We start from the raw sequence: 26,492 nt of genomic DNA, 5'->3' as shown, positions 1-26,492 counted from the left end.
ATTTTTTCCCTAGCTTGGATAAAGGTTCAGATGGAAATTTGGCCTGGAGTCAGGAGGGCATCCCAACCAGGCTGGGAGTTTGGCATTCAGCCAAGAGGGTATGCTCCAACTCACTGGAGAAATGGAAAGACAGCATGTGGGAAGAATCACATTGCTTTGCAAGCTTCAGATAAAGAAGGGTGGAATTCTAGATTGTCCAATGTAAAAGAAGGGTGATTCCTGGGATGGCCAATTCATCTGTATTAGAACACTAAAACAGCTTCAGTTTAGACTTCTTGAGCAAGATATGATCAGAATGAATTTCACAGACCTAACTTCTCATAGAAACACACACTTCAGAGTTGACACAGGAACCTATCATAATTCAGAGGTTAATTTTTTTTTTGGGGGGGGGAGGTTAAATGGATAGGGAGATGAGGTACAGTAGAAAAGCTGTCTGCTTTCCATGTGAGAAGGGTTCTGATAGGACTGTTCCAAGGGAACCTGAATTCACAGGCACTTCTTGGAAGGAGTGGAGCTCTAGCATGTCAGGCCAATGCATACAGAAGTGGTTACAGTCACGAGGAGGATGTACATTTACTGGATTGCATATTTAGTGTTTCTGAATAAATATGGAAGGAGCAAGCTCAAGTTTGTTTCTTTAGTTATTTCAATAATTTTACAGCACATATTTGAGTTTTCATATATATACTATGTTGCTTGTTTTTCCTGTATACATGATGTTCATTTTACTAGGAAGTGTTTCTGGATTCCTTATCCTCTCCATATACTCCTTGTTTCTTACCATGGTAGCAGTGCATATACATCTTTTTGTTCATTCACTCCTCATTATGTTTACTTTGATCTGCCTTTCAAATCACAATTTTATAATACATAAGTTGTGTCAGGGTGCCTCCATTCTCCCTTAAACAGATACAAACCTAAGATGGTGGTGGTGGTGGTAGTATATTACATTCACCACTGTAAATCAGTCTTTAGTGTCTGTGAAAGGAACCAAAATTAACAGCCATTGAAACTAAAGTATTCTCTATCCACCATTAGGGGCAGGAGGTGTGCAAGCTTTCCTTATCAATCTTCCATTCTCTACCCACTTCCTCTCTAGGCGTGAAAATGCGTCAGTCTCTCTTTATTGAAAATTCTGGGCTTCTGAGACTAGTAATTGTAATACCTTAGTGCTAGGAACTATACTTGGATGAAAATTCATTTCACAGAGGTGAAACAGTTGTAAAAGGGTAGTAACATTTAACAATACCTCTAAAAGGTTATGCAATAAGGAACTTATTGTATGATTACTAAACTAACTGATGCACATGGCTTTGAACATAAAGTGCACCAAGAAATATATGCTGTTTAGCCAGGAGTCTTCTCCTCTGCCTTTTTCAAATCATATGATTTACACATGTGTGTCTTTATTTATTAAAATACAGTGTGCAGGAGATAGCATGGTACAAAGAATGCTCAAATACTGGAGGACATGATATAAAACCTAGATCAAAAGAAAATGAAATGTAGAGGAGCTTTTTGAGAATACATTTTAGCATTATGATGGTCCATGCAATCCCTTGGCTTTGTAGAGCTGATACACCTAAAGGGGGACATAGGGTAGTGGACTGATGAACATTCGAAAGTAAGAGATCCCTAAGTTAGGTATTTACACAATTGGGTGAGCATTTCTGTGGCTAGATTGATTTTCCAAACAGTGTCTGGGATAATAATAAATGAGGATCTAAAACTTGTAACACAAACCACGTTGCTTGTGGTTGTGAGCAACCACAGCCTTTTGGCCCATAAAACTCAGAGATATGGCATTGCAGATTTGGGGGAGAAGGGGAGCTAGAAATTTTATTTAAAAAAATTAAGTTTCTAGCCCTTTTCCTTTCAAATGTTAACTACTTGCTAGGTCTGTCACTAACTTACAGGGGCCTCGAGCTACCTCCTAGGATCAGTCAACTATGGCCCTGTGTCCCTCAACTTTGGGAGGGCTGCAGATGCTTGTAGACTGCTGGCAGAACAGTGACAGCCATAATCCCTATTCCCCCAGCATGTGACACTCCACAAATGGGCAGTGCTGGCTAGGACCACCCTGACCAACACTACATATCTTTCCCTGCAGGAGATGAATCTCTCCGTCCCCTTGGGTGTAACTGTGCCTGCTGACACAGGATGTATGCACAGTGTATAGTCCCATGCTAATGGGAGTGAATTAAGACCAATATTTACAAAGAGCTAACATTTGCCTAAACACAATCACTAGCATAAGTCGCTGGAAGATGGTTATGACACAGAGCTGAAGTCAGTGCATTTGGTTGTATACTCTCTCTGTTACATTACATAAGTATATTAGGAGTTAAAGATGCCCTAAACTTTTAATCTTCTTCATTTAATCTCTTTATGCATCAACCACATACAAGCAGTTTCAACATTCTCCTCTATTTTAAGCTGACCTTCTGCAGAAATTCAAAGCTTTAAACTCCTCTGCCGTTTACTGAGTTTAAGATGTTTAAAGGTGGGTGACAAAATTAACAATCTGAGATAATAAAATAGGTTAAAAGATTTTTTTTTTAAACTACTTAAATTAAAGCTAAGTAGACTGTGATGTGCCAAGATTTACTACAGTTTTAGAGACAGGCTGAAGTTAAAACTGAACTCCACATTCTGCAACACTGAATGAACATTTTATGACATGTTTTTTTTTGGTGTGACAAGAAACAATCGAAAACGCTTTGCTACTGCTAAAATCACATTGCTTAGAGAAAAATATTCTGTGGGTTACCATTTGTTGCCATGATTTACAAAGATAAGGCCTATACTCTACATCAGCTTCACAGTGAAGTTTTAAAGGAATGGCGCTTTCTGTGGAGTTTGAAGATTTCTGCATAATCGTTTGTGTTGTTGCAAACAGGACCAAATGATGCTCCCTTACTAGCGTCTCAAGAAATTCAGCACATCTCTTCAGATTCATCTCCTGAATGTTAAAGCTCTCGCCTCCATTGCTTCTATCTATCCAATAAAAAGCTGATATACTATCTAAAATCACAATGCAGAGAGAAGGGTGAGCACAAAACTTGTTTTCTAGAGAGTAAAGAGTGAGAAGCAACTGGGTGCTGCTATTGCAATTAACCAGGAAAAGCCTTCCAAGGCACTGTTTGATCATTTCTTCTGTGCTTTGGGACAGTCTGTGTTCAAGAATGGTAACTAGGCGAAGCATGTCAAAATGGTAGTCTGTATCAATGAACATGACTTCTACTTCTAGGCCTCCTCCCGATTTTGGAAGGACACAGCGGGCTATCAGGTAATAAAGCATTTCTGTTTTTCCTGTTCCTTCTGGACCATGGAATTCAACGACATCTCCTGAGAATAAAAAAAGAAAACAAAATTAAAAAACCAAGCACATGAGATAGTTTGTAAGCAACATGTGCTCCATTTTCAAGGTTTACTGACCTGATTTTACTTCATTGGGAGCTGCTAGCGCGCATTGACAGCTGCAAGTGCTCATTGCTTCAGAAAAAAGAAGTCCAGAAGAGTATTTTGAGCCCCCTTGATCTACATCTACTAGTTCAGGGGTTCTCAAACTGGGGGTCGGGACCCCTCAAGGGGTCATGAGGCTATTACAAGGGGGGTTGTGAGCGGTCAGTCTCCATCCCAAACCCCACTTTGCCTCCAGCATTTATAATGGTGTTAAATATACAAAAATGTGTTTTTAATTTATAAGGTGTGTCAAGGCTCCTTCCCCACTCTGAACTTTAGGGAAAAGATGTGGGACCTGCATGAAAACTTCTAAGTTTAACTACCAGCTTAGATCTGGTCCGCTGCCACCACTCCTAATGGGCTAACTCCCTTCCCTGGGTAGCCTTGAGACTCTTCCACCAACTCCCTGGTGAACACTGATCCAAAACCCCTTGGATCTTAAAACAAGGAGGAATTAATAATTTCCCCCTCCCCTTCCCTTTCCCCCCCCAATTCCTGGTGAGTCCAGATCAATCCCCTTGGATTTTAGAATAAGGAAAAAATCAATCAGGTTCTTAAAAAGAAGACTTTTAATTAAAGAAAAAGGTAAAAATCATCTCTGTAAAATCAGAATGGAAAATAACTTTACAGGGTAATCAAACTTAAAGAGCCCAGAGGAACCCCCTCTAGCCTTAGGTTCAAAGTTACAGCAAACAGAGGTAAACACCCTAGCAAAAGGTACATTTACAAGTTGAGAAAACAAAGATAAAACTAACACGCCTTGCCTGGCTGTACTTACAAGTTTGAAATATGAGAGACTTGTTCAGAAAGATCTGGAGAGCATGGATTGATGTCTGGTCCCTCTTAGCCCCAAGAGCGAACTCCCCCCAAAACAAAGAGCACAAACAAAAGCCTTCCCCCTCACCAAGATTTGAAAGTATCTTGTCCGCTTATTGGTCCTTTGGGTCAGGTGTCAGCCAAGTTACCTGAGCTTCTTAACCCTTTACAGGTAAAAGGATTTTGGAGTCTCTGGCCAGGAGGGATTTTATAGTATTGTACACATGAGGGCTGTTACCCTTCCCTTTATAGTTATGACAAGGTGGGTGGTGGGGGGGTGTCGCACTCCGAGGCTTGCTATGTGAAAGGGGTCACCAGTAAAAAAAGAAAAGTTTGAGAATCACTGTACTTGTTACTGTTAAACCAGATTGCTACATCCTTATCAGAACTCCTGAAAATAAGCCAATTCTTCCTTTTGGCCCAGGGAACTCTGTGGCTTCTTGTTGTTTTGACAAGTAGAACAAATGTAGAACACTCCCTTCTCCCATTCCTGTCCCAGTCAGCCCCCTGAAAGAAGCAAGGAACATACATCACAGATTCAACTGATGATGCATGTCAATGGTATTCAGTACTAAAACATAAAATAAAGAGATCTCCTAAATGAAATTAAAAAGAACAACCGAGTTTTGACTTTTCACCCCAAAATCCCCAACAGTACATTTGCATTATTTTGCCTAATTTTGATGTCTAATTAAACCCTGCAAAATACAATTCTTCATGCTGCTTTATCAGTATGTCCTACAATGATTACTACAATGGTTAATGCAATATATGATAACACAGAAACTAAAATCACATTTCACATGAAAAATCCATTTTGTGGCTAATAGTTTAACAACTATATGCTACTGATGACTGCACATGAACAAGTAATTTCCTTTTTCTATTCCCCCTCCCACCGCAAACACATAATTAAGTTTCACCTGCTGTTAATTAAGGCTTGTCTATACAAAGGAGTTTAGTCTACACTAACTCAAGTTGGTCTGGTCCGAAAATGCCTTCGTACATGACGCAATTCCTTAGAGTGCACTAGCTCTGTATTTATCACAAACTCTGGAGTCCTCTTTCAAATTGTATTAAGTTTGATGCAAATTAGTGTGCTCTATTGTTCACGTGGATGCAATGATGTTGCACGTTACTTTGGCAGTCATCCAACTGCTATCCCACATTGCTCTGCAGCGCCCATTACTGACCTGTCTGTGCACCTGTGTGCTCTCCACTGCTATTGGGTGAAGTTGACCAGATGTCCCCGCTCCAGTTTAAAAGCTGGCACAATGCCAGGATCACCCCATTTGCTCCTGGATTCCAATATTATTGGCATTATAGCAATATGACTCTCACAGCCTTTACAACATAGCACAGCTCAAAACAGATGCTTGAGGCGAGACTCACTGCCATCTGAGCAGCAGAACTGGGGCAATAAGCTCTTGAGGCCAGCCTCTGCAATAAAGATATGTTTGTGGACACTGCTAGTCAGATGTCCACAGGTCACAACTGGGACACTGAGCAGTGCCAGATAAAGATCAAACAGCTCAAGGAAGCTTACTTTAAAAGTAGGATGCCAAGAAGCGGTCCAGACGTGGAAATATAACCTGCCTATTTTTTAAGAAGTTGGACAAGATATTATGTGATTACACCACTACTGAACCCAAGGAGGCTGTGGACCCTGCACCTCTCCCCCAAGGACAAGCAGCAAGAGTCATTGAAGGAGGGACATGAGGAGGGCAGTGAAGAGCTATCCATAGAAGCCAGGATTTCTTTGGTACTCCAGACCATGAGAGCAGCTGTGTAGAAAGTGAGCCTGATTCCCAGTCAAAAACCCAGCCTGGGACTCAGGAGGCTGATCCTATGGAGGGACCCTCAGCACGCAAGTCCAGTGCAGCTACTGGCCAATACAGGGTACTGGGAACACCATCATAATTTCCTGCTGTACCCGCCCTGCCATGCTCTCAGATGCCATTTATTTCCCTATCATACTGCTGTGCAACCTTCTGTTCCAGGTGCCACACACTGCAGCCATTTTTGTAAGATGTGAGCTGTGAGTTTTTCTGAGTCTCGAGCTCCAGCCTCCCTCAGCCATACGGTCCCTTTTCAAAATGGCAAGTGGATCAGCCAAGCAATCAGCTTCTGTCTTGATGGTCTGTCCTTTGCCCCTCTGAATAAGACCATTCTTTGCACCTGCCTCAGTGTAACGCTGTCCAGAGTCAGGACAGCCTAATAGGGATGCAGAGGGGATTACTGTCCCGTTTGAACATAAGAAAATAAGAATGGCCCTAATGGGTCAGACCAAGGGTCCATCTAGCCCATTATCCTGTCTTCCGACAGTGGCCAGTGCCAGGTGCCCCAGAGGGAATGAACAGAACAGGTAATCATCAAGTGATCCATCCCGTCGCTCATTCCCACCTTCTGGCAAACAGAGGCTAGGGACACCATTCCTGCCCATCCTGGCTAATAGCCATTGATGTACCCATCCTCCATGAATTTATCTAGTTCTTTTTTTGAACCCTGTTATAGTCTTGGCCTTCACAACATCCTCTGGCAAGGAGTTCCACAGGTTGACTGTGCGTTGTGTGAAGCAATACTTCCTTTTATTTGTTTTAAACCTGCTGCCTATTAATTTCATTTGATGACCCCTAGTTCTTGTGTTATGAGAAGTAGTAAACACCACTTCCTTATCTACTTTCTCTATACCAGTCATGATTTTATAGACCTCAATCATATCTCCCCTTCGCTGTCTCTTTTCCAAGCTGAAAAGTCCAAGTCTTAATCTCTCCTCATATGGCAGCTGCTCCATACCCCTAATAATTTTTGTTGCCCCTTTCTGAACCTTTTCCAATTCCAATATATCTTTTTTGAGATGGGGCAACCACATCTGCACACAGTATTCCAGATGTGGGCATAGATATTTGCCTCCAGATGTCCCCTGCTTACTCCTCCAACACTGCATAAGCACCCGCAAGGCACAGCCTAACTAACTACAAACACAGCCATAATTCCCAACCCCCCACAGCCTTCAGGGCACAACTACAAACCCAAAGAGCATACATTGCACACTCAAAAATCCCAAACTAGCCCCCATGCACACACCACTTACCATCTCTGAAGTCCACCCAAGACTGGAAAGAATCTTAGGGAGGGGAAATGAGAAATAGATGTTAAAAGCTATCATAGCCTCTTTGGAATATGAACAATAACCACTTGTTTTTTAACCCTACTCCCTGCAATGGCACCTGCAGCAGGCAGACACTGAAGGTCAGGGATTTATCAATGGCTGAGCGGCTGGCTAACTTTCATAGATTCCAAGGCCAAAAAAGACCATTGTGATCATCTAGTCTCACCTCCTGTATAACACAGGCCACAGACTTTCCCCAAAATAATTCCCAGAGCTGATCTTTTAGAACAAAACATCCAATCTTGATTTAAAAATTGCCAGTGGTGGAGAAGCCACCTTGAGGAGGAAAGAAAACTCAGGATGAAATGTTTGCAAACCTCACTGCAGACTCTCCCCAAAAGCTTGAAACCAATGGTGAGCTGAAGGTTGCACTTGAGGTCAGAGAGAAAAAGACATGGAGCTATCCAGAGAGAGCTGTAAAGTGGCTAGAGACAGTGTTGCTATGGCTAAAGACACTGCAGAGACATGCCGAGGCAACTCCTGGAGGGTAATACAGAAGCAGAATACTCTGCTGCAGTGCATGCTGCTAGTGAACACACAAACAATCCAGTGCCCTCAACCAGGACGCAGCCATGTTCTGCAGCCCTGGACAATACTGGGTACTGGGAACACCATCATAAGTTCCCTTCCTAATCCCACTGCCATTTATTTCCCTATCCCAAGCTCATGACAGCAAGAACAATTGCACTTGGGAGCCCGGCTCTTTCGAGCCATCTAACAGCCCAAAAACTTTGAGCCCTGATACTCGACACCAGAACGGAGAAGAACAAGAAGAGGCAGAGGCAGGGCGTTTACTCATCTATGAATTGGAACCTCTCTTTGCTCCCCCATGCTATTGTGTGCTGCCCTCTAATGCACGGCCTCATTTTAAAGCTGTGTTTCATTGTTGTTCTAATTAAAGGTTTATTTCTGGTTGTCACATACTAAATTGTTGTTTAATTAAAAAAAGGTATTCAGAAAGCATCTGCAATGAATGGTACACAGAAAAACTGTAAATTTTGCATAAGTATAAAGATACAGGCATAAGACAAAATAATGAGTGGCACGATGTTCCACTTCTACCACCCATAAGAGACACTGCAGTGCTCATAAACCATTCCTCCCTGCTCCCAGTTTCAGGCTTGAGACTCAAAGAAAGAGCAATAGGTATCCCTGACAGTATTGCCCAAGCTGTTTCCATTTTCTAGTCGATGCCTTGTTGGATGCTCAGACTGCTGAGCAAGTCTCTACACCTCAACCTCTCACCCATCGTTAAGCCTTTCTCCCTTACTCGCACAAATTCAGTGCAAAATACTACATGCAGCTATAATTTTAGGCAAGGTTTTTTCTGAGGCTTCCAACTTATTCCACAAACAGCACCACCTTCCTTATAGACAGCCAAATGCACACTCCACTCTCATCTGCAACTTCTGAGGTTATAGTTAAACAGTTCCTTCCTTTTGTCCAAGTGGTCTGTGAACAGCTTCACTAGCCAGGGAAGCAGAGGATGTGCTGGGTATCCCAGGATAATCAAACCAACATCCACTCCATTATTGTCCACAGTGATCTTGGGGGCAAAGTCTCCTATATTCATTACGGTCAATAGAGCTGAGTTGCAAAAGATCGTAGCATTGTGGACCCTTCCAGACCATCCCGCATTTATGTTATGAACCTGCCATGGTGGCCAATTAGCCTTGGAGCACCATGGAGAAATTCCCCTTTCTGTTTGTAAACTCAGAGCCCTGGTGTGTGTGGGAAAACAGGCACATGGGTCCCATCCACTGGCACAATACAGTTTGGGAGCCCCACGTATGCATAAGAACATAAGAATGGCTATGCTGGATCAGACCAATGGTATCCTGTCTTCCAACAGTGGCCAATGCCAGGTGCTTCAGAGCCAATGAACAGAACAGGCAATTATTGAGTGACGCATCCGCCGTTGTGCAAAGCCGTCAATAATCTCTTGAGCATTACCAAGCTTTATAACCTGGTGCAACAGTACCTTACCTTATGCATGGCACCACACACCTGCATGACAGGGAGATCGACTGTTGGGGCCACTATGCTGAATTTATTGGCTATGGACTGGTAACGTTCTGGGTGGCCAGCTTCCAGATGGCACCGGTGATCCACTTCTCAAATGATCTGTGTTACCACATGTTGGTACACTGTCACTGCAGCGCCAGTGCTAGTTCAGCACAGATCTGAAAAAAGGTTACCTTTTCCATTCTGAAATTCTCTTGCCACTGCTGGTCAGCCCAGGTCTGCAGAATGATTCTTTCCCACCAATCAACACTGGATTTCTGAGTCTAGAAATAATACTGCCCCATGTGAAGCTGCTCCAGAAAGAGCTCACATACTTGCAGTTGATTGTTGTCATCTTCCTCATCCTCCATCTTCTGCCAACACTGCTGTTGCTACTGGAGGAGCTGTTACTGCCGCCACATCATCTGCTCAGTGGTGCAGTGGGTGAAGTCCAAAGCCAAAGCCCTATAGCTTCAACAGCTCAAAAAAAGCCCAAACAGCCTCTGTATATTTGGGGTTGCCACCAAAGCTGCAAGATGCATTGTTGGTCCACGCTGACCAACAGACAGCAATTTAAAATGGTGCTAGCTTGCCCAGACAGAGAGGAAGCATGAGGTGGAGACAGCAGAATCATAGGATACTTTGAATTTCACCCCAAGTCCTAATATTCCACTGGCTTCCTCTATTCATCCCACAATGTGCAGTGAGAAAAATCCAAGAATGCACATAGGTCAGCAATGAAGCAAAGGACCATGGGATACCATCCTAGACTGCCATATGCTTAGTATGGGGGGTTGGACTAGATGACCTCCTGAGGTCCCTTCCAGCCCTGATATTCTATGATTCTATGCACCAAACCCCAGGCATGTATACACAATGATGCAAACTGAAAAAAGACACAGCTATCCCGAGTGCATGCTATTAGTATGGCGTACTAGTTGGTGTGCAAACTAAACCCCGACCCCCCATATAGACAAGGACTTAGTGTTAAAGAAATTGCTATTGATGAAAGATTGGCAACTGGACAACACTGACTGGCAGCACCTCTGTCATTACAGGTGGATAGGGCTTGAAGAGGGGGCTGCTACATAATAGACTAAGACTGTACTTTTATTTCTGATAAATATACAAAGAAAAAATAAAAATGGAGATAACATAGGGAAGAAAAAACATGTTACATGTCACTGTCATGTTTAGACATGTCTATTTTTGTAGAATCAACAGGCCTGTAGTGTTTCAGGTATGCAATGTGCTTGTTCCCCTTCACTAGCTAGTGATGTGTACCTGTGACTGACAATGGGAAAGTCAGCAGATTACCTTGCCTCAGTGCAGGGGACTGGACTAGATAAGTTAACAAGGTCCCTTCCAGTCCTACATTTCTATAATTCTATGATTTATTACATATTTTCTCAGACAGTGCTTGCAATATGAAACTGCATCTTTTGGGAAGATGGAATTGCAGATTGCAGGGGAGCTAGGAAGCTACTCTTCTGCCATCTGAGGTGGGGATTTTTCTCTTTGCAGGCAGATGCAACCTACTTGGAAAATTCTGCTTCATCTACAATTGAAATAATAAATTAAAAACACACTCCCGAATGCAAAGAAGTGTTAAAAAGACAAACTAGAAAGTATAATCCATTAGTAGGGAGGTGGTTCTTTTGTCAGATACACATGCAAGACACCTAAAAATTCAGTCTTACATCAGAGGAAGATAAAAGTTAACTTATTTATTAATTGCTCTCTTTTTCATTTTAGAAAGCTACTATTCTCTTTTTTATGGTGTATGCTAATTCCATGTAGGGCTTCACCCATTATGGTAAAAGCATATGCAGTAAGGTGGACATTTAACTGCTCTATTCTGGCAGAATTAGAATTGCACAACTGTAACTGCAGCAAGCTTTGCATTTCCATGACCAAGGCAAGTGTAAATGGGGTAAGAGCTTTCCAGAGGAAGGCAAGAGCAGAGAATTAATTGCAGCTTTGCTCCAATATGTTTGTGCCTGTCTGAGTTAATAGGGTTTTTCAAGTCATTACTCAACTTTCATAGGTTATTATTGTTCACAAGTACACAGACTATCATGGAGAAGTTGGGACAAGGGAAGTAGCAGTGAATCGAGACTCTTGCTTCACACACTGGAAGTGTTAGAGGTAATTTACACATGATGTGACAGTTCTAACCACTTCAGCCGCACATGAAAACTCTCTCTCCATGTGAAATTCAGCAGTGTCTTTTCAAACTGGAGTTCAATTTTTGATGTTTCCAAAATTATACGGAAGGGCCTGGGAGGCAGTCAGGGTTTGTTTGTTTGTGCTGAATACCCTTTGCTAGACTAAGGGCAAGGACTATTCAGTATATTAAATAAATCCTCACTTTCCTCTCCTATTCAGAGTTCGCAATATTTAACACTGCTACTTTCAGGCATCTGTTATGTCACATATACTGTGCTGAGGACATGACCACAATCACAGAACCCTGTTACAATATGAACCTGGCATGAAGAAGTCATTTCAAATATGCTGGGTGGTGTCATTTCCTCCAGCTCCTTCTCTGAGCCTTTGAAATATTTTAGAACTAATTTCTCTTTTTCTGAAAAGTGCTTTACAAAATATAGGCTCGGTCCTGGCATTGGCTTCTGCACAAGACTTCCATTGCCTTCAATGGCAATTTTGAATGTTGCTCAGTTACTGGATTTGTCAATTAAACATTAAGAGTTGTTTCATCCATCTCTGAAGTGAAATACAGCTTGTTCAAAACGCACACAACAATGCTACACAATGGTTTAGGTGAAGTAGGGGATAGCACTGTTTCACTGTTCTCAGTGGTGAGTTTAAGAAAATTATAAGTTATTCTATGAAGTAAATATTTGGTTTTGTCAGTTTAAAAGATGTTTTCGTTTTTGTGTGTATTCATATAAAGTTACCTTGTGTAAACTCTGCTTTGGGGAAAGAGTTCTCAGCAAGCATTGGGGACCGGTATGACCTGATAAATGCTTCCAAAAAGTTTAATTACATAAAAATGGTAAGTTTCATGAAAATCTATTCTAAAAGTTTCTCCGAGGGTTTACTGGTTTTAATCTAAGGACAAGACATCTTATTTAAACTCCTTCTGAAGTTTGTTGGATACTGTTAGGTACGACTTATGTCTGAATTGGACTTTGAAGTTAACACCCATTCTCTCAAAAGAAGTGCACTTTGGACTGTAAAAAAACTTGAAGGAGCAGGGAACTTCTGTGCCTTTGTGATTATCAAAGAGGCTGCCCGCAATAAGAACCACTATGTAATGAGAGCCCTTTATAGCATAATTTATAAATTTAGATTTTCACGAAGTTAGTGACTGGGCTGCTTGAGTAAGATAAGAGGAGGAAGTTCACCCTTGCGGATCAGAGCAAGCAAACCATGACACAACAGAGGAAGGAGAACTGGCTGACAACTGGACTTTCAAAAAAATCTTTGACAAAGTCTCTCACAAGAGACTGTTAAGGAAACAAAGTAATAAATATTAATACTACCTAATACCACCTGTTATATTTTTGTCAGTAGATCTCAAAGTGCTCTAAAAGAGGGGAAATAACTATGGGATAAGAAGTACTGTACTGTCATAGACTAAGATACAGAGCAGGAATAAGTGGCCAGTTTAATATGGAAGGAGGTTAACAGAAGGTTTCCATATTAGGACTGGTGATGCCTAATATTTACTAATAGACCATGTAGATGAACAGCAACATGAAAAAATGTGCTGATGGCATGGCAAAGTTTCCAGATGACACAAAGCTAATTAGATCAATCAAGGCTAGAGATTGAGGCCCTATCAGAGCGAGGTGAATGAGCAGCCAGATGTCAGATGAAATTCAGTACTGTAGAATTCAAGTTGATGCACACTGTAAAGAATACCCTGGATTATTCATAAGTACAGATTGGTTCTAATTATCTGTAATCATACAGGGAAAAAGATCTGGGTGTCACTGGCCCAGGAGCAAGGGCCAGAGACCGGAGTGGGACCAAGAGGTCCCCTGAAGGGAAGGGGAGCTGTAGTGCTGGGTGAGGGATGACTCCCAACATCCCGGTGGCCAGAAGTTACCTCCTGCCTGTCAGCTTTGCTCCCTGCTCCAGGCAAGCTCCGTGCAGCAGCAAGGAGGAGCTGGAACAGGAAGGCAGTAATGGTGCTTCCGGCCACTGCACTGGCTGCCTACAACACTGCTCCTCTGCTGCTGGGAACTCTGGGATACACCCAAAGGACTTCCGGGACCTGCAGAGTCCTGGGACCCTAGGTCTAAGCCCTAGGGTAGCACAATTGGTGTGTGCATGTAAAGAGAGTTAGGCTTCAGCCCAGGCTCAAGCCCGAATGTATGCTGCTGTATAGACATACCCTCAAATGCTATTATATAAATAGATGGTATGTTCTCACCTAGAATACTGTGCTTAGTTCTAGCCATCCTATCTCAGAAAGCACACAGCAGTAATTAAGTATTACTAATTAGCAAATGCTGGTAGAACTATTCCATTGCACTGCAGCCCAGTAGATAATTCAAGTCAGGCTATTATCACACTTAGTGCTAGTGATGGTGATGTGTATTATTCTATAGGTAAGGCTACAAGTCCTTCATGGAGGTCAGATTTCATGACTTTCCAGGATCTCTGTGACTTCTGCAGCGGCCAATGCAGCTGACCCCAGGGCCAGCTGCATCGGCCGCTGCTCAGGTGGCCCGGGGCCAGCAGCTGGTCCTGGGCGCTGCCCCAGAGAAGTGATGCCCCGGGCCACCCCCCACCCGGAGCAGCAGCAACGGGGCCCTGGACTGTCCCCTGCCTGGAGCAGCAGTGGCAGGGCCCCGGGCCATCCCTTCCCAGAGCAGCGTCAGCGCCCACTGGAGTGCTCCCGCCCCCCACCCCAACAGCTAAGATTTAGTTAGGGGTATTTATAGTACAAGCCATGGAGAGGTCAGGGGCTGTGACTTTTTGTTTCTTGCCCATGACCTGTGCATGACTTTTACTAAAAATACTCGTGACTAAATCGTAGCCTTAACTATAGGCTGTTGCAGCTTTCACACTATCAGATGCTTTGTGACAATGATAGGTTAGTCATTTAGGAAATTGGGCAGAGGCTGTCACTATTCTCTACTTTTTGCAAGTGAAGGTAGGGGGAGGAAATGTTTACCTCAAATTAATTTTGGGTGTCATATTAAAGCTGAAAATCAGAGCTGTACATTTACACCCACACCTAAGCTTGATATTCAAAGGTGGTAGAGAGAAACTTGATTGGCACTAGTGGAAAATTATTTTTAAAGCTCATGCCATTTCCACTATTTAGGAATACAGTACAGTATTATGTAATGTGCTGATGTATCCTTAAAGGCACAATTCCCTCATGATTAGGAACAGTGGCTGGAATATCACTACAGCTCCAAATGTTCGTTGCTTCTATTTTATGATGCTCTGACTATCCATTATGAATACTTGGTTGCCTATAATGGAATCATGTAGAATTTATTTAAACATTACAGTACATATTGTTCTGTTTCAAATACAATGAAAACAGGAAAAAGCATAGCTAATTTAATAAAATGCTAAAAAATAAATAAAATTTTCTGTGAAGATGTTTATGAAATAATTCACATATATGGCATGGTAACGTGGCTAAGACAACTTACAAAAATGAAACTAATTAAGGTGAGAGGACTAATAGAAAGTTAGATTTTCATCAGGGGTTTAAACCAGCATAGCTAGGAAAAAAGATCAAAATAACAAGTATATGGGCTCAGGTAAGTAAAAATGACTTGCAGGATTCTTTTAAATGAACTTGTAACATTAAGGGTCTGCATAACAAAAATTAATTAATACAGGTCAAAATCTGTACTAGTTTACATCCTGTACAACTCCACTTCTGTGAAGACCATATTTGGCCCTACCTACAAATTTAAGATTGGTATTATTTTGGTTCACATCCACAGAAAAGAGAAGGGCATCGGGGGGAGGGATAGCTTGGTGGTTTGAGCATTGGCCTGCTAAACCCAAAGTTGTGAGTTCAATCCTTGAGGGGGCCACTTAGGGATCTGGGGCAAAATAAGTACTTGGTCCTGCTAGTGAAGGCAGGGGGCTGGACTCAATGATCTTTCAGGGCCCCTTCCAGTTCTATGAGATAGGTATATCTCCATATATTATTATTATAAGAGAAGGGCATCAAGAAATAGTCCCAGCTAAATCTCTATTTGGTACTTTGCACCCAAGAAGTAAAGAACAGACTGAAAAGTCATTAGGTTTTTTTGTGTTTGTTTTAAAAAGAGAGGTTATCCTTTCTGCAAACCCTACAGAACATTATTTAGAGTACTTACCAATTTCAGTAGTTGGTTTTTCTTACTATTATGGAGTAAGAAAGCAGTCCTGAGCTGAGAAAACTTCACTAATGTGAATTAGCCTTATTGTGAAAGTGTTCAAACTTCTCTGAACCAAAAGGTTTCACCTGTATGACAGTTTGCTGGTGCAGGAAGCTGGAACAGGCACCCAAAAAAGCAGCTGTTACAGTGAATCTGTTTAATGCTTTCCCACTGGAAATGACAACTGCAAAATTTAATTCTTGAAACAAATATTAAATTGAGTCCATCTTTCAACAAAAGTAAATGTTGAGAAGATGAATATCTCAGTAAAAGTCCATACACTGATAGAGTACAAATAGGAGTTGCAAAAGCCATTGGATAAATTTTAATTTAGGTTATGAATTCGTACACTGAATACTAATCTAGGTGAGGGGGAGCCACGCATACATAGAGAGAATCTGTGCCCTCCCTACCCGCAAAGAAGGGCCTTTTGAAAGACAGTTGGTTCAAAAGTTTTACATGAATTCTCTCATTCAATTTTAAGTTGCCATATTTCCCCAATTATGACCCAGCCACTCCATGTGTCTGATAGCCTTAAAATACACATGCAATATGGCTGCAACAACTGCTGTAAGATCATACTGGCCAGTTTTCCCTACAACTGGGTTTATGCTTTCTTTCATGTTACCCACTATCATGGAACAGCCTTCCTGAGCTGATACTCCAGGCCATTACCCTTTTCCTCATTCAAATCCCTCCTGTTGATCTCCCAGTTCTTCTGCAAAGACTAAAAGAAATTAGTCATCTAAATCATCTACTTATTTTTTCATCTTTAAAAACCAACAACAAAAATCTTCACTTCATCATATTGTGCTCTACCCTTCATATAGTCTTACTGATGTTGCCTTGTTCTCCCAACTAGCCACCATCTTTGTTCCACATGTAGTCTAAATTCTATAAATACACAAATGCTCCACAATTAATCTTTTTTTAGACAGTACACACTTTCTTTTTCTCAGTCATCATGATCCTTTTTATTGCCTGTTATTTGTTCTAATTCTTCCTATACTCGTAGTAATTTGGAGGAATCAGAAGTATACACAATGAGTCAGATGCAGTTGCACCAGGGTTACGTAGAGTGGCACTACTGCCTCTCTAATTTTACATTAAATTCCCTCAGACAAACATAACAGCATTGGCATCTCACTGCAAGGTCCTTTTAGTTTATCATATTTGCTGCTTTCCAGATGGTGGTCCCCAAATTGACATGTATGCTGTTTGATTTCATAGATTCTAAGGTCAGAAGGGACCATTGCGATCATCTAGTCTGACCTCCTATACAACTCAGGCCATAAGACTCTGAATTAATTCCTGTTTGAACTACAGCATATCTTTTAGAAGAATTTCCAATCTGGATTTAAAAATCGCCAGTGATAAGAGTTTGCACCACAGCCCTAGGTAAGCAGTTCCACTGGTTAATTACACCCACTGTTAAAAGTGTGTGCCTTATTTTGAGACTCAGTTTGTCTAGCTCCAAATTCTGGCCATTTGATCTTGTTATATTTTTGTCTGCTAGATTGAACAGCCTTGTATTATCCAATTTCTGTATCCCAAACTTACAGACTGATCAAGTCACCCCTTAATCTTTTTGGTAAAACTAAACAGATTGAACTCTTTGAGTCTTTCACTATCAGGCATATCTTTCAGTCCTTTAACAGTTCTTGGGGCTCTCCAGTTTACCAACATCATTCCTGAATTGGACATCAGAACAGAACACAACAGTTCAGCAGCAGTTGCACCAGTGCCAAATACAGAGGTAATAACACTTCCCTATTCCTACTAGAGATTCCCTTGTTCCTGCACCCAAGGATTGCATTAGCCTTTTTGGCCACAATATTGCCCGTGGAACTCATGTTCAGTTGCTTATTCATTGTTACCCCCAAGTCTTTTTCAGAGTCACTGCTTCCCAGGACAGCATGGCCTTTGATCCTACATGAATGACTTTACATTCGGTCATATCAAAAAGTATATTATTTGCTTGTGTAACACTGACAGACCCCGGTCATCAGCGGGTGGGATTGAACCAGGGACCTCTGGCGCTTAGTGCATGTGCCTCTAATGCAGGAGCTAAAAGCCAAGTGGCTGTTAGCTAAGGCTGAGGAGCAGACTCATTTAACTCTCTCTAAGTGGTCTTGGTGCCACTAGATGTGACAGAACACCACACTAAGGAGGTGTCTGGGTTACACTTGCACCCAGTTTACTAAGTGATCTAGATTGCTCTGTATCAGTGACCTGTCCTCTTCATTATTAGCCATTCCCCCATTCTTTGTCTCATCTATAATTTTATATTTTCCTTTAGGTCACTGATAAAAATGCTAAATAGCACAAGGCCAAGAACTGATCCTTGCAGGACCCAGTAGTAACACACCCAGTCAAAGATGATTCCCCTTTTACAATTATATTTTCAGACCTATCAGTTAGTTAGTTTTCAATCCATTAAATGTGTGTCATGTTGATATACTATTCCAGTCTCATAATCAAAATGTTTTACAGTACCGATAGATGTAAATGCCTTACAGAAGTCTAAGTATATTATGTCAACATTTAGTCTCTCCCTGAATTTGGGATTTTACAGCTATTTGCATGCTCGAAGTAACCTGACTGACATAAACTTACTTTGATACTGTACAGTTTTGTAAGATCACACACACACATATATATATAAAATATATATATATATATTTTACCATAAATGGGAAATCCTTCATCTGCAAACAGACAAGGTTCAAGATTTTTCAGAGAACTTCTGCCCTCAAGTCGTGCAAGTAGCTTTAAAAACAAAAGATAAAAAGACGTCGTGTTAACTAAAAATAATGGGTCATGAGAATCAAGATACAACAGAACCACAGAACTTAGGGGGTTTTCAATGATAGCTCTGTCAACAGATTAATTTGATTTTAAAATGCCTTTCTGCAGACATGTGGCAAGCTCAGAGATTGGACAGTACAGTAATAGACGTTGACTTTCTATCTCTCCTAGCAACGAGCACCAGGATTCCATGGCGATAAGTGCCATGTAAGAACCTGTATTTACAAAACCACAAGAATGAGCTATGGCAGATAAAACTGCTGCAAGAATGGATGTCTTTGAAATATGGAAATGTTGCCATTTTATAGGATGAAAGGAAAGAAGCTCCTTTTGTAACAGCCATCAGACAGTGACTTCAAAGTAACGATCTGGAGGTGAAAGGCTGTATTCCCCATTATCAGTCTCCTGAGTCATCCAGTCCCTCAGCTCATTTATAAGTAAAAGCGTCTTACATATTTCAACTTACATTAGATGTGGGACTCCGATGGGCTACAGATCCTATCACCTCACCGTCACTTGTTCAAACACAGCACAGGCTGGTAGTTACCAAAAGTCATTACACGATGGCTGTTCAACAGCCTTTGTAAGGCAAGTGGGTGTTCTTAGGCCAGTTCTTAAATGGACAGGTGTCCACATAAAAAATGCACTATAGTTGGCAGTCTCAACAAAGAGGCCAACAATTCAAGAAATGAACACTTCACCCACTGTTAGAAATGTCCTTCCATACATGGATTAAAGCACATTGGCAAAAAAGCTTGCACTGCTGCCAGAGTACACGTCCTGAAGACAGAGCACTTCAGTCTCCATGAACCATCCATAAGCTCTAAATTAATGATTTTTAGAATAAAATAAATTCTGTACAAGTGTCTCAAATCTCCCTCCTAGCCATATCCTTTGGGCACTCAGCACATAACTCTAAACATAACTTCCCAGCACACATTTCTCCCTCCTCCACACTATATTTGATGGACTTTTCTTCTGAATCCCCTAGCTATTGTCAATTTAAATGATTTAAAAAACAATTTTCTGTGTTTTCTTTTAATGGTAGTATAAAAACTCTAAGTGACACTGAATTTGCTTCAAGAGGTTATGATGTGAATCCAAGTAAGACACTTCCACAGACATTGTACCATTCATTTCTATTAATAAAATGTCAATGTATTTGCCTTCGTAACTGTTCTGTTCAGGTGTGTTGATAAGAGTCTCATGAGATGCTCATTAAAAGTAGAATAAAAACACTTTAATAGACATTATACTGGATCTATTATTCATGCATTTGGTCAATGCATGAAATACTTGTATAATACATGTTAGATCCATGGTTACAGTTTTGACACTGCAACTTGTTACCAATGTTCACTGAAAAAATATATTATAGTATTCTGTATAAACAGGATCAGGGAAGAGACTGAATATAACTTGCTCTGTTATATTGTGCTGCTGCTGTTCCCTCGTGCTTATGGAATCTCTCCCTCCCGTGTTTATGTTCTCTCCATTCTCATCATCCTGCACTGCATCTTTCCCCTTTGTGAGTCTCCTGTTCCCTTCTGTCTTTGCTTACCTGCTTTCTCTGAACCATGACTTTTACTGCTCCACTGTGTTTAATATGATGGCAGCCAAGTGAAATTTACCAGAATATCATGATATGCAAGAACTCTAAAGAGTGTTTTAACACATTTACTTAGCTGTGAGACATTTTCATAGCAAATGGTTCATATTTACAAATGTCATTCATTTTATATATGTCCAGAAGATAACACATATCCATTAGTAATTGAAAAGGTTAGCTTGTTATCCTGCTATCTAGCCTTTTTCTCCTTACATTCTTTTGCTGCTATTTACTAGACAAAACACTCAGTCTACTTTGTTCTGCAAGTCAAATAAAGTTTACTAAAAAACTTACATAACAGTTCGGCTGGGAACAGTAATATTATATGAATATCTGTTTTAGAGATCCAAGTCTCGCAAGATCATGGACTGCTTTACTTTGATGCTTAAGAAGTCCTCAGCCATCAGGAGACACAGGCTGTCAAGCTGAGACACTAAGAATATATTTAAGACTTTTGAACAAACAGCCTTGCCTCTAGAATGATAAATTATTAGATTTCAGCTAAGTATGGTTTTTGAAGGCAAAGTTCCAATAGTGTTACTCTCTTTCAACCTAAAAAAAGGCATAAAGAGGGAGCAGCAAATAGACGTGTTTCTGTATTCATGTTTATTAAAACATTATTAAACGTTTAAGACTCTTTTAAATCCACAACACAAAGTGTGTTTAGGGCTCCCACAGCATCCTCGGCACAACCATGATATGATTAATTATTGCATTACATTACAGTGTTGCCAACTCTCATGATTTTTTTTGTGAATGACAAGATTTTGGCTGGGCCTGGAGCCTGTCTGGAGATGATGTGAGAAGCTCCACCCTTTATGCAAATTTAAGCCCTGCCTGGGGAAACCCCCTCTGATTTGCTGCATGCCTCACTTGCCAGCCTTCTAGGGCAAAGTAATCCATCAGAGCTGCTATAGCTAGAGCACTATCTCTCCCTCCCCTCAGCAACCTGAAGCCATTCTCATTGGGAGAGCACAGGGGATTGAACGAGCCCAGCAGCTCTGCTCCCTATTCCTCCACGCTTTTGAGCAAAGGAGAAAGCTCCTATGCTCCTCCCCCTCACACCCAGCCTGGGAAGATGCTGTTACAGCTCCTCTCCCCCCAGGCCTGGGAGATGGGGGTGAAGAGTCTAGGAGGAGCAGAGGTGAGGCTGTCGGGGCTGAACTGATGGGGTGTGGAGGGATGAGTTGAACTGATGTGGGGGAAGAACCGATGCAGGGACAGACAGGACAAGATAGATTTGGACAGTGGGGTGCAGAATTAATTACTGGGGAAATGATGTGCAGATGTGAGCATGAGAGCTCCTGCTGAGATCAAAATCATCTTAGCCAATAATTTTGGAAGAGTGAGAAACAAAATCTCACACACATACTGTGGATGGGCAAGGGGAGTTAAAAAAAAACAACAACAAAAAACAAAAAAACTCAACAAGACAGACCAAAACCCACCACAATATAATCTTTTACATATTTTATTTTTTTGGAGTCTGACTTATGATTTTTGATCTTCTGAATTTGGCAATACTACATTTATTTATCACAGCACTGCTCATCCACCATTCTGAAATTTCTTGTACTAGAATGCCTCTAAACATGAATGGGGGAAGACTTAAGTATGTTTTGAGATGTTCTTGCTTAAAAGGGTATAACTCAATATTTAGCTGGTATAGTGTTCAAGTTTTTCTTTCTTTTTAAAAAAAGGAAGATCTATGACATTTGGTGGTGTTCAAACTGAAATTATTCCCTACTTTTTAAATAGAACACACTTTATTGGAAAAGTTAGTAGTATGGATGTTTCAACAACTCTCCTGATACAAATTAAGACAAAATTACATTCAACTAACTCGGCAGTTTTGCATGGACAAGAAAATTCAATTTAGAAACTATGATTGAGATTTTCAGACCAGTGCAGGATTTAGCCACACATCTTAAAAGGATGGAGGATGTGAGGCTAAGTCACTTGTACTGCTCTACAAATATAAGGTACCCTGCTATGATGGCTGAACGTAGGCACCACTTCAAAAACTGCCATATCATTGCATCAAAGATTACCTTAATATGCATTTCCTAGTTTGTATTAAAAGCATGTACTTGTTTTTTGTAAGTCTCTGTACATTATGAAAACTACAAAAACAAGTGTGTCTTAGAACTAATGGCTCCTTGGAATCTCAAGAGAATATGAAGTGTGCTGGAAACCTGCCCTATGCTTTGCAGGTTCCTATTGTTTTACAAGGCTCTGCAAATGTGTACATGTAGTTGTTCACATTTAGTTAGTTGCTGAATGCTAAGGTAATATAAGCAGTCTGACTACTGGATGCAGCATTAATTTTAAAGAAGTGCTATTTCAGTTCCAGCTAAACGTGCATCTTTTTTTTTTAATCCATACTCTTCCCCTCCCCAACTTTCATTTTAGAATAGAAAATACTTTCTGTATAGGGCATTTCCTGGGGATTAGTTAGTAGTTCCTGATTGTTCCAGCTCCTTTCATCCAGTCATTAGTCCTCAGAAAATATCTGGTGCATTGATTATAGCTTAAATATGAACCTGTGGTTATCTGAACTGAATACTTACATATTTGAATGAAAATAACTACAGGTGCTTATCTTGAGCACTAAACAGATTATTCACAATTCATTGATGATAATGCATCTGTGTTTCTATGAAACTTGTGTTTTCTTCCTAGTTTTGAAGCAGAATCTCCACAGACACTTGCTCTGTTGGTATCATGCTATGCACCGTGGGATTTCCTGGCAGGATCAACAAGCAACTTTGCAATAAACTCTCTGAAAGGTCTGTCCATACTACACCTAATGAGGCTGAAGCAAAACTATGTTCAGATAAGACACAAGAGAGGAGACCTTACCATTTGTGGTTGTTAAAGATATATTGAACTTTTCGTGAGAGCTGGGACTACCTAGTCTCTTGGCCATATTCTGGCATAGGCAGTTTCATATTACCTTCTTAACATTTCTACTGTATAGGGTAAAATATTTGTAGTGATCAAAGGATCAGTCTGCAATAACAGAAATCACTTGCTTCTACCTTCTGTTGTGAATGGCTTAAATAACCAGTTAACACAGCACTGCTAAAGAAAGCAACTGAACAGAAAAAAATGGAAAAGATACAGCAACATCTGGTCACTATTGAGATCAGCATGCCATAATTTAATTATGGGTGCTTACTTCTTCCTTCACATAAACGTAACCTTTTTCCACAAAATGATTACCTTCCAGTGCTTTTCTGTGTGTATCTACCTTAGTAAGAGAGTAGCCTAGATGTGTTTTCAATACATTTCTGAATAATTGCACTTTACATTCTATCACAGTTGATCTTTTTGTGTGATTATTGGTGTGTAGAAAATAGGGGTCCCTGTGGACAAAAGACATTTGCCCATGTGGAATAAGTTTCAGGACAGGGGCCTTAAATGGTAAGTTTGCTGAGGAAAGGACACTGGGAAAATTTTTCAAAAAATGTCAAAATCACTTAGGAGCCTCAGTCCAATTGAAAATTAATGGTACTTTAAGTTCCATTGAAGAGTTTTTCCCTATGGCTTTTGGGAGGTACTCAGCACATTTTTGGGTGCCATTCAATAATATGCAACATTTCTCAGCAATATATTAAAAGTGTTAAGAGACCCACTGGTCAAAAAATGAGAGAGAGACATTTTTACCTTTCACAAGCTATTTGCTTAATCAAAATTCACTTACTCTTTTTTACTACCTTCACCTCTTACAGCTTCCATTATCACTCTGTTTTTACAAAGCTCATTTTATGAGATTTTTTGAAGAATTATTTGTTTGGCACAGAATTTTTTTACTTATGAGCTACACAACATTCTACAAGGAAGTGTTGCTGCAAGATTTAGACTTTCAGAGCATTGGTCAGGGTCAAAAGGTCAGAGAAAGAGGGTGGGTGGTGGGAGGGTGGAGAAAAACTGGATGAAGAGTTAAAGAAACATAAGCCTTATTGCTAGGAGCAAAACTTCACAGGGCAATTTTAAAATCTTCCAAGTTTTTAAAAAAGTGCTTACGTGACCACAATTCATCTCTACCTTTACGTCCATTAAGGTGAACAACAGTCTCTCAAACTTTCTGAGGCCTTATCTACACTATAAAAGTAGGGCTGTTTAACTACATCACTCAGGTGTGTGAAAGATCCAACGCCCTGAGTGATGCCATTAAGACAGCCTAACCCCCCCATATAGACAGTGCTACGTTGACAGAACCTTTTGGGGAGGTGGATTCCTACCCCAACGGGAACCCCTCTTGGCAGGATGGGAGGGATAGCTCAGTGGTTTGAGCATTGGCTTGCTAAACCCAGGGTTGTGAGCTCAATCCTTGAGGGGGCCACTTAGGGATCTAGGGCAAAAATCAGTACTTGGTCCTGCTAGTGAAGGTGGGGGTGGGGCTGCTGGACTTGATGACCTTTCGAGGTCCCTTCCAGCTTTTTGAGATAGGTGGATAGGTAGTGTTATCCACACTACTGAAGCTCTACAAGTCCCATGCATGGTTAATATCAGCATGCAGCTGTGTGTGGATACAGGCCCTGATTCAGCCATTCACCCTATTCAGCAAAGTATTTAAACATTTGCTTAACTCAAGTCACATACTTAAGCCCCGTTTTCTTCCACGGGAATTAAGCGCATACTTCAACACTTGGCGGCTTGGCCGGAGCGGGCCAGGGGCGCATATCTTGGGACACAGCCCCGCCGTGTCCGGGCAGGATGCAGTCTGCAGCGAGGCGAAACGGACGAGCCAGCGGGCAGAGACCGCGGCCGGGAGTTCCTGGGTTCCCAGCCCACATCCGAGGCGGGGCTTTTCAACGTGTCCGTGTCCTCCCTGCCCCCGCCAAAGGGGAACCCCTGCCCCGGCCAGGGTGCTGCGAGGGGCGGCACCACCCGGGACAGGCCGGCCCGGCCCGGCCCGCGCTGCGCTGCGCTACTCCGAGCCCCGCGTGGGGGCGGTGCGGGGAAGGCCGCTCCAGTCCTGGCGCCCGGGCCCTGCGGGGGCAGAGTGGCCAGGCCCGGGCCGGGGGGAGGGGGCGCTGCCTCACCTGAGTGCCCGACTCCGCCTTCCGGAACCCGTCACTCATAGCGCTGAGGAGGGGGTGGGGAGCGGGACCGGGCCCAGTAGCAGCGGCGCCTCCCGCCCCACCGCCCACTCGTCGCACATGCGCAGTGCACCACGTCCCTTCGCCCCCCTAGACTGGCACGACCAGTCCTTCTTGGGGCGCTGATGCTGCACATGCGCAGTGTCGCAGTAGTTTGTTCTGTTGCGGTTGCGCGTTAGGGGATTGAGTTGGTTCCCTGGACAGCTCAGCGTGCGCGAGCTCCAGGGGGGGGGTAAGGTTGTTATGGGGAGGGGTTAATTATGCACCTTGCATGGTCATCGCTCTATTTAAATTATTTTCGGTGATCATCAGAGGCCAGTAATGTTAAGGGGTGAGATTTTTAATTTATTTGGTGGCCAGAGTGGAATACTCACATGTGAAATAGAAACACTGGGCCAAAATCAGCCCTGATAAAGTGCGTGCAAATTCCACTGAAGGCCATTACATCAGGCAGGGATTTAGGATAACATTTTAAAATGTGGGACTCTAACACCGTACTTATCTGGCACGTTCCAGCTGAAGATCTCAAAGCACTTTGCAAACATTACTGTCTTTAATCCTGACAACATCTTGGAAAAGTACGATTATTGTTACAGGTGAATTCTGAGAAACAAGGGCATTATCTAATAAAATTAATGGCACACATTGAATGACAAAGGAAATAGTTCTCCGTGCGGCATATAGCTTTCGCCTGTGGAATTCACTCCTGCAACAAATCAGATTCAGTTTCTATAGCTGATTTTGAAAAGGGTCTGGAAATTTTTACAAGCCATAATTATTGGAATTATGTAGGCTAAAATAGGGTATACTCATGCTTTAGGGCATAAACTGATCACTGCAGGGATCTGAAAGGATGTCCAGGGGACTATGTACATTATGGAGATTTTCTGTGCCTTCACCAGAAGCTATGGACAGGATAGTGCACTTGACTTGAAGGGCCAATTATATGATCTAGAATGGCCCATCTTTTGTGGCTGTGTAGCTCCAGTTATGAGAGAGGATAGACTGTAGGGAGACATGGGAAACTCATTTGTAGGAGCTCTCCTCACATTGGTACAAAAAGGTTGGAAAATAATAACACGATCATTCATCATATCTACCTTTCAGCAGGTGCTAATTCAGAGTCCAGTGATGATACT

General features: G+C 41.7%; 1 protein-coding gene across 1 annotated transcript; it reads right to left on the bottom strand.

The window, feature by feature from the left end:
• Positions 1–1,389: 1,389 nt before the first annotated feature.
• On the bottom strand, positions 1,390–25,432 carry XRCC2 (X-ray repair cross complementing 2). Its single transcript, XM_054021173.1, has 3 exons — positions 25,297–25,432; positions 18,516–18,597; positions 1,390–3,351 (listed from the first exon to the last, which is right to left on the bottom strand). Exons 1-3 carry the CDS (start codon positions 25,333–25,335, stop codon positions 2,636–2,638), a joined length of 837 nt encoding a protein of 278 aa, XP_053877148.1. The 5' UTR covers positions 25,336–25,432; the 3' UTR covers positions 1,390–2,635.
• Positions 25,433–26,492: the final 1,060 nt, after the last annotated feature.

The sequence above is a fragment of the Malaclemys terrapin genome, chromosome 2 (assembly GCF_027887155.1).
Source record: "Malaclemys terrapin pileata isolate rMalTer1 chromosome 2, rMalTer1.hap1, whole genome shotgun sequence".
NCBI lineage: Eukaryota > Metazoa > Chordata > Testudines > Emydidae > Malaclemys > Malaclemys terrapin.
The sequence above is the reverse complement of the archived record's forward strand: the minus strand, read 5'-3'. Positions and strand labels throughout refer to the sequence as shown.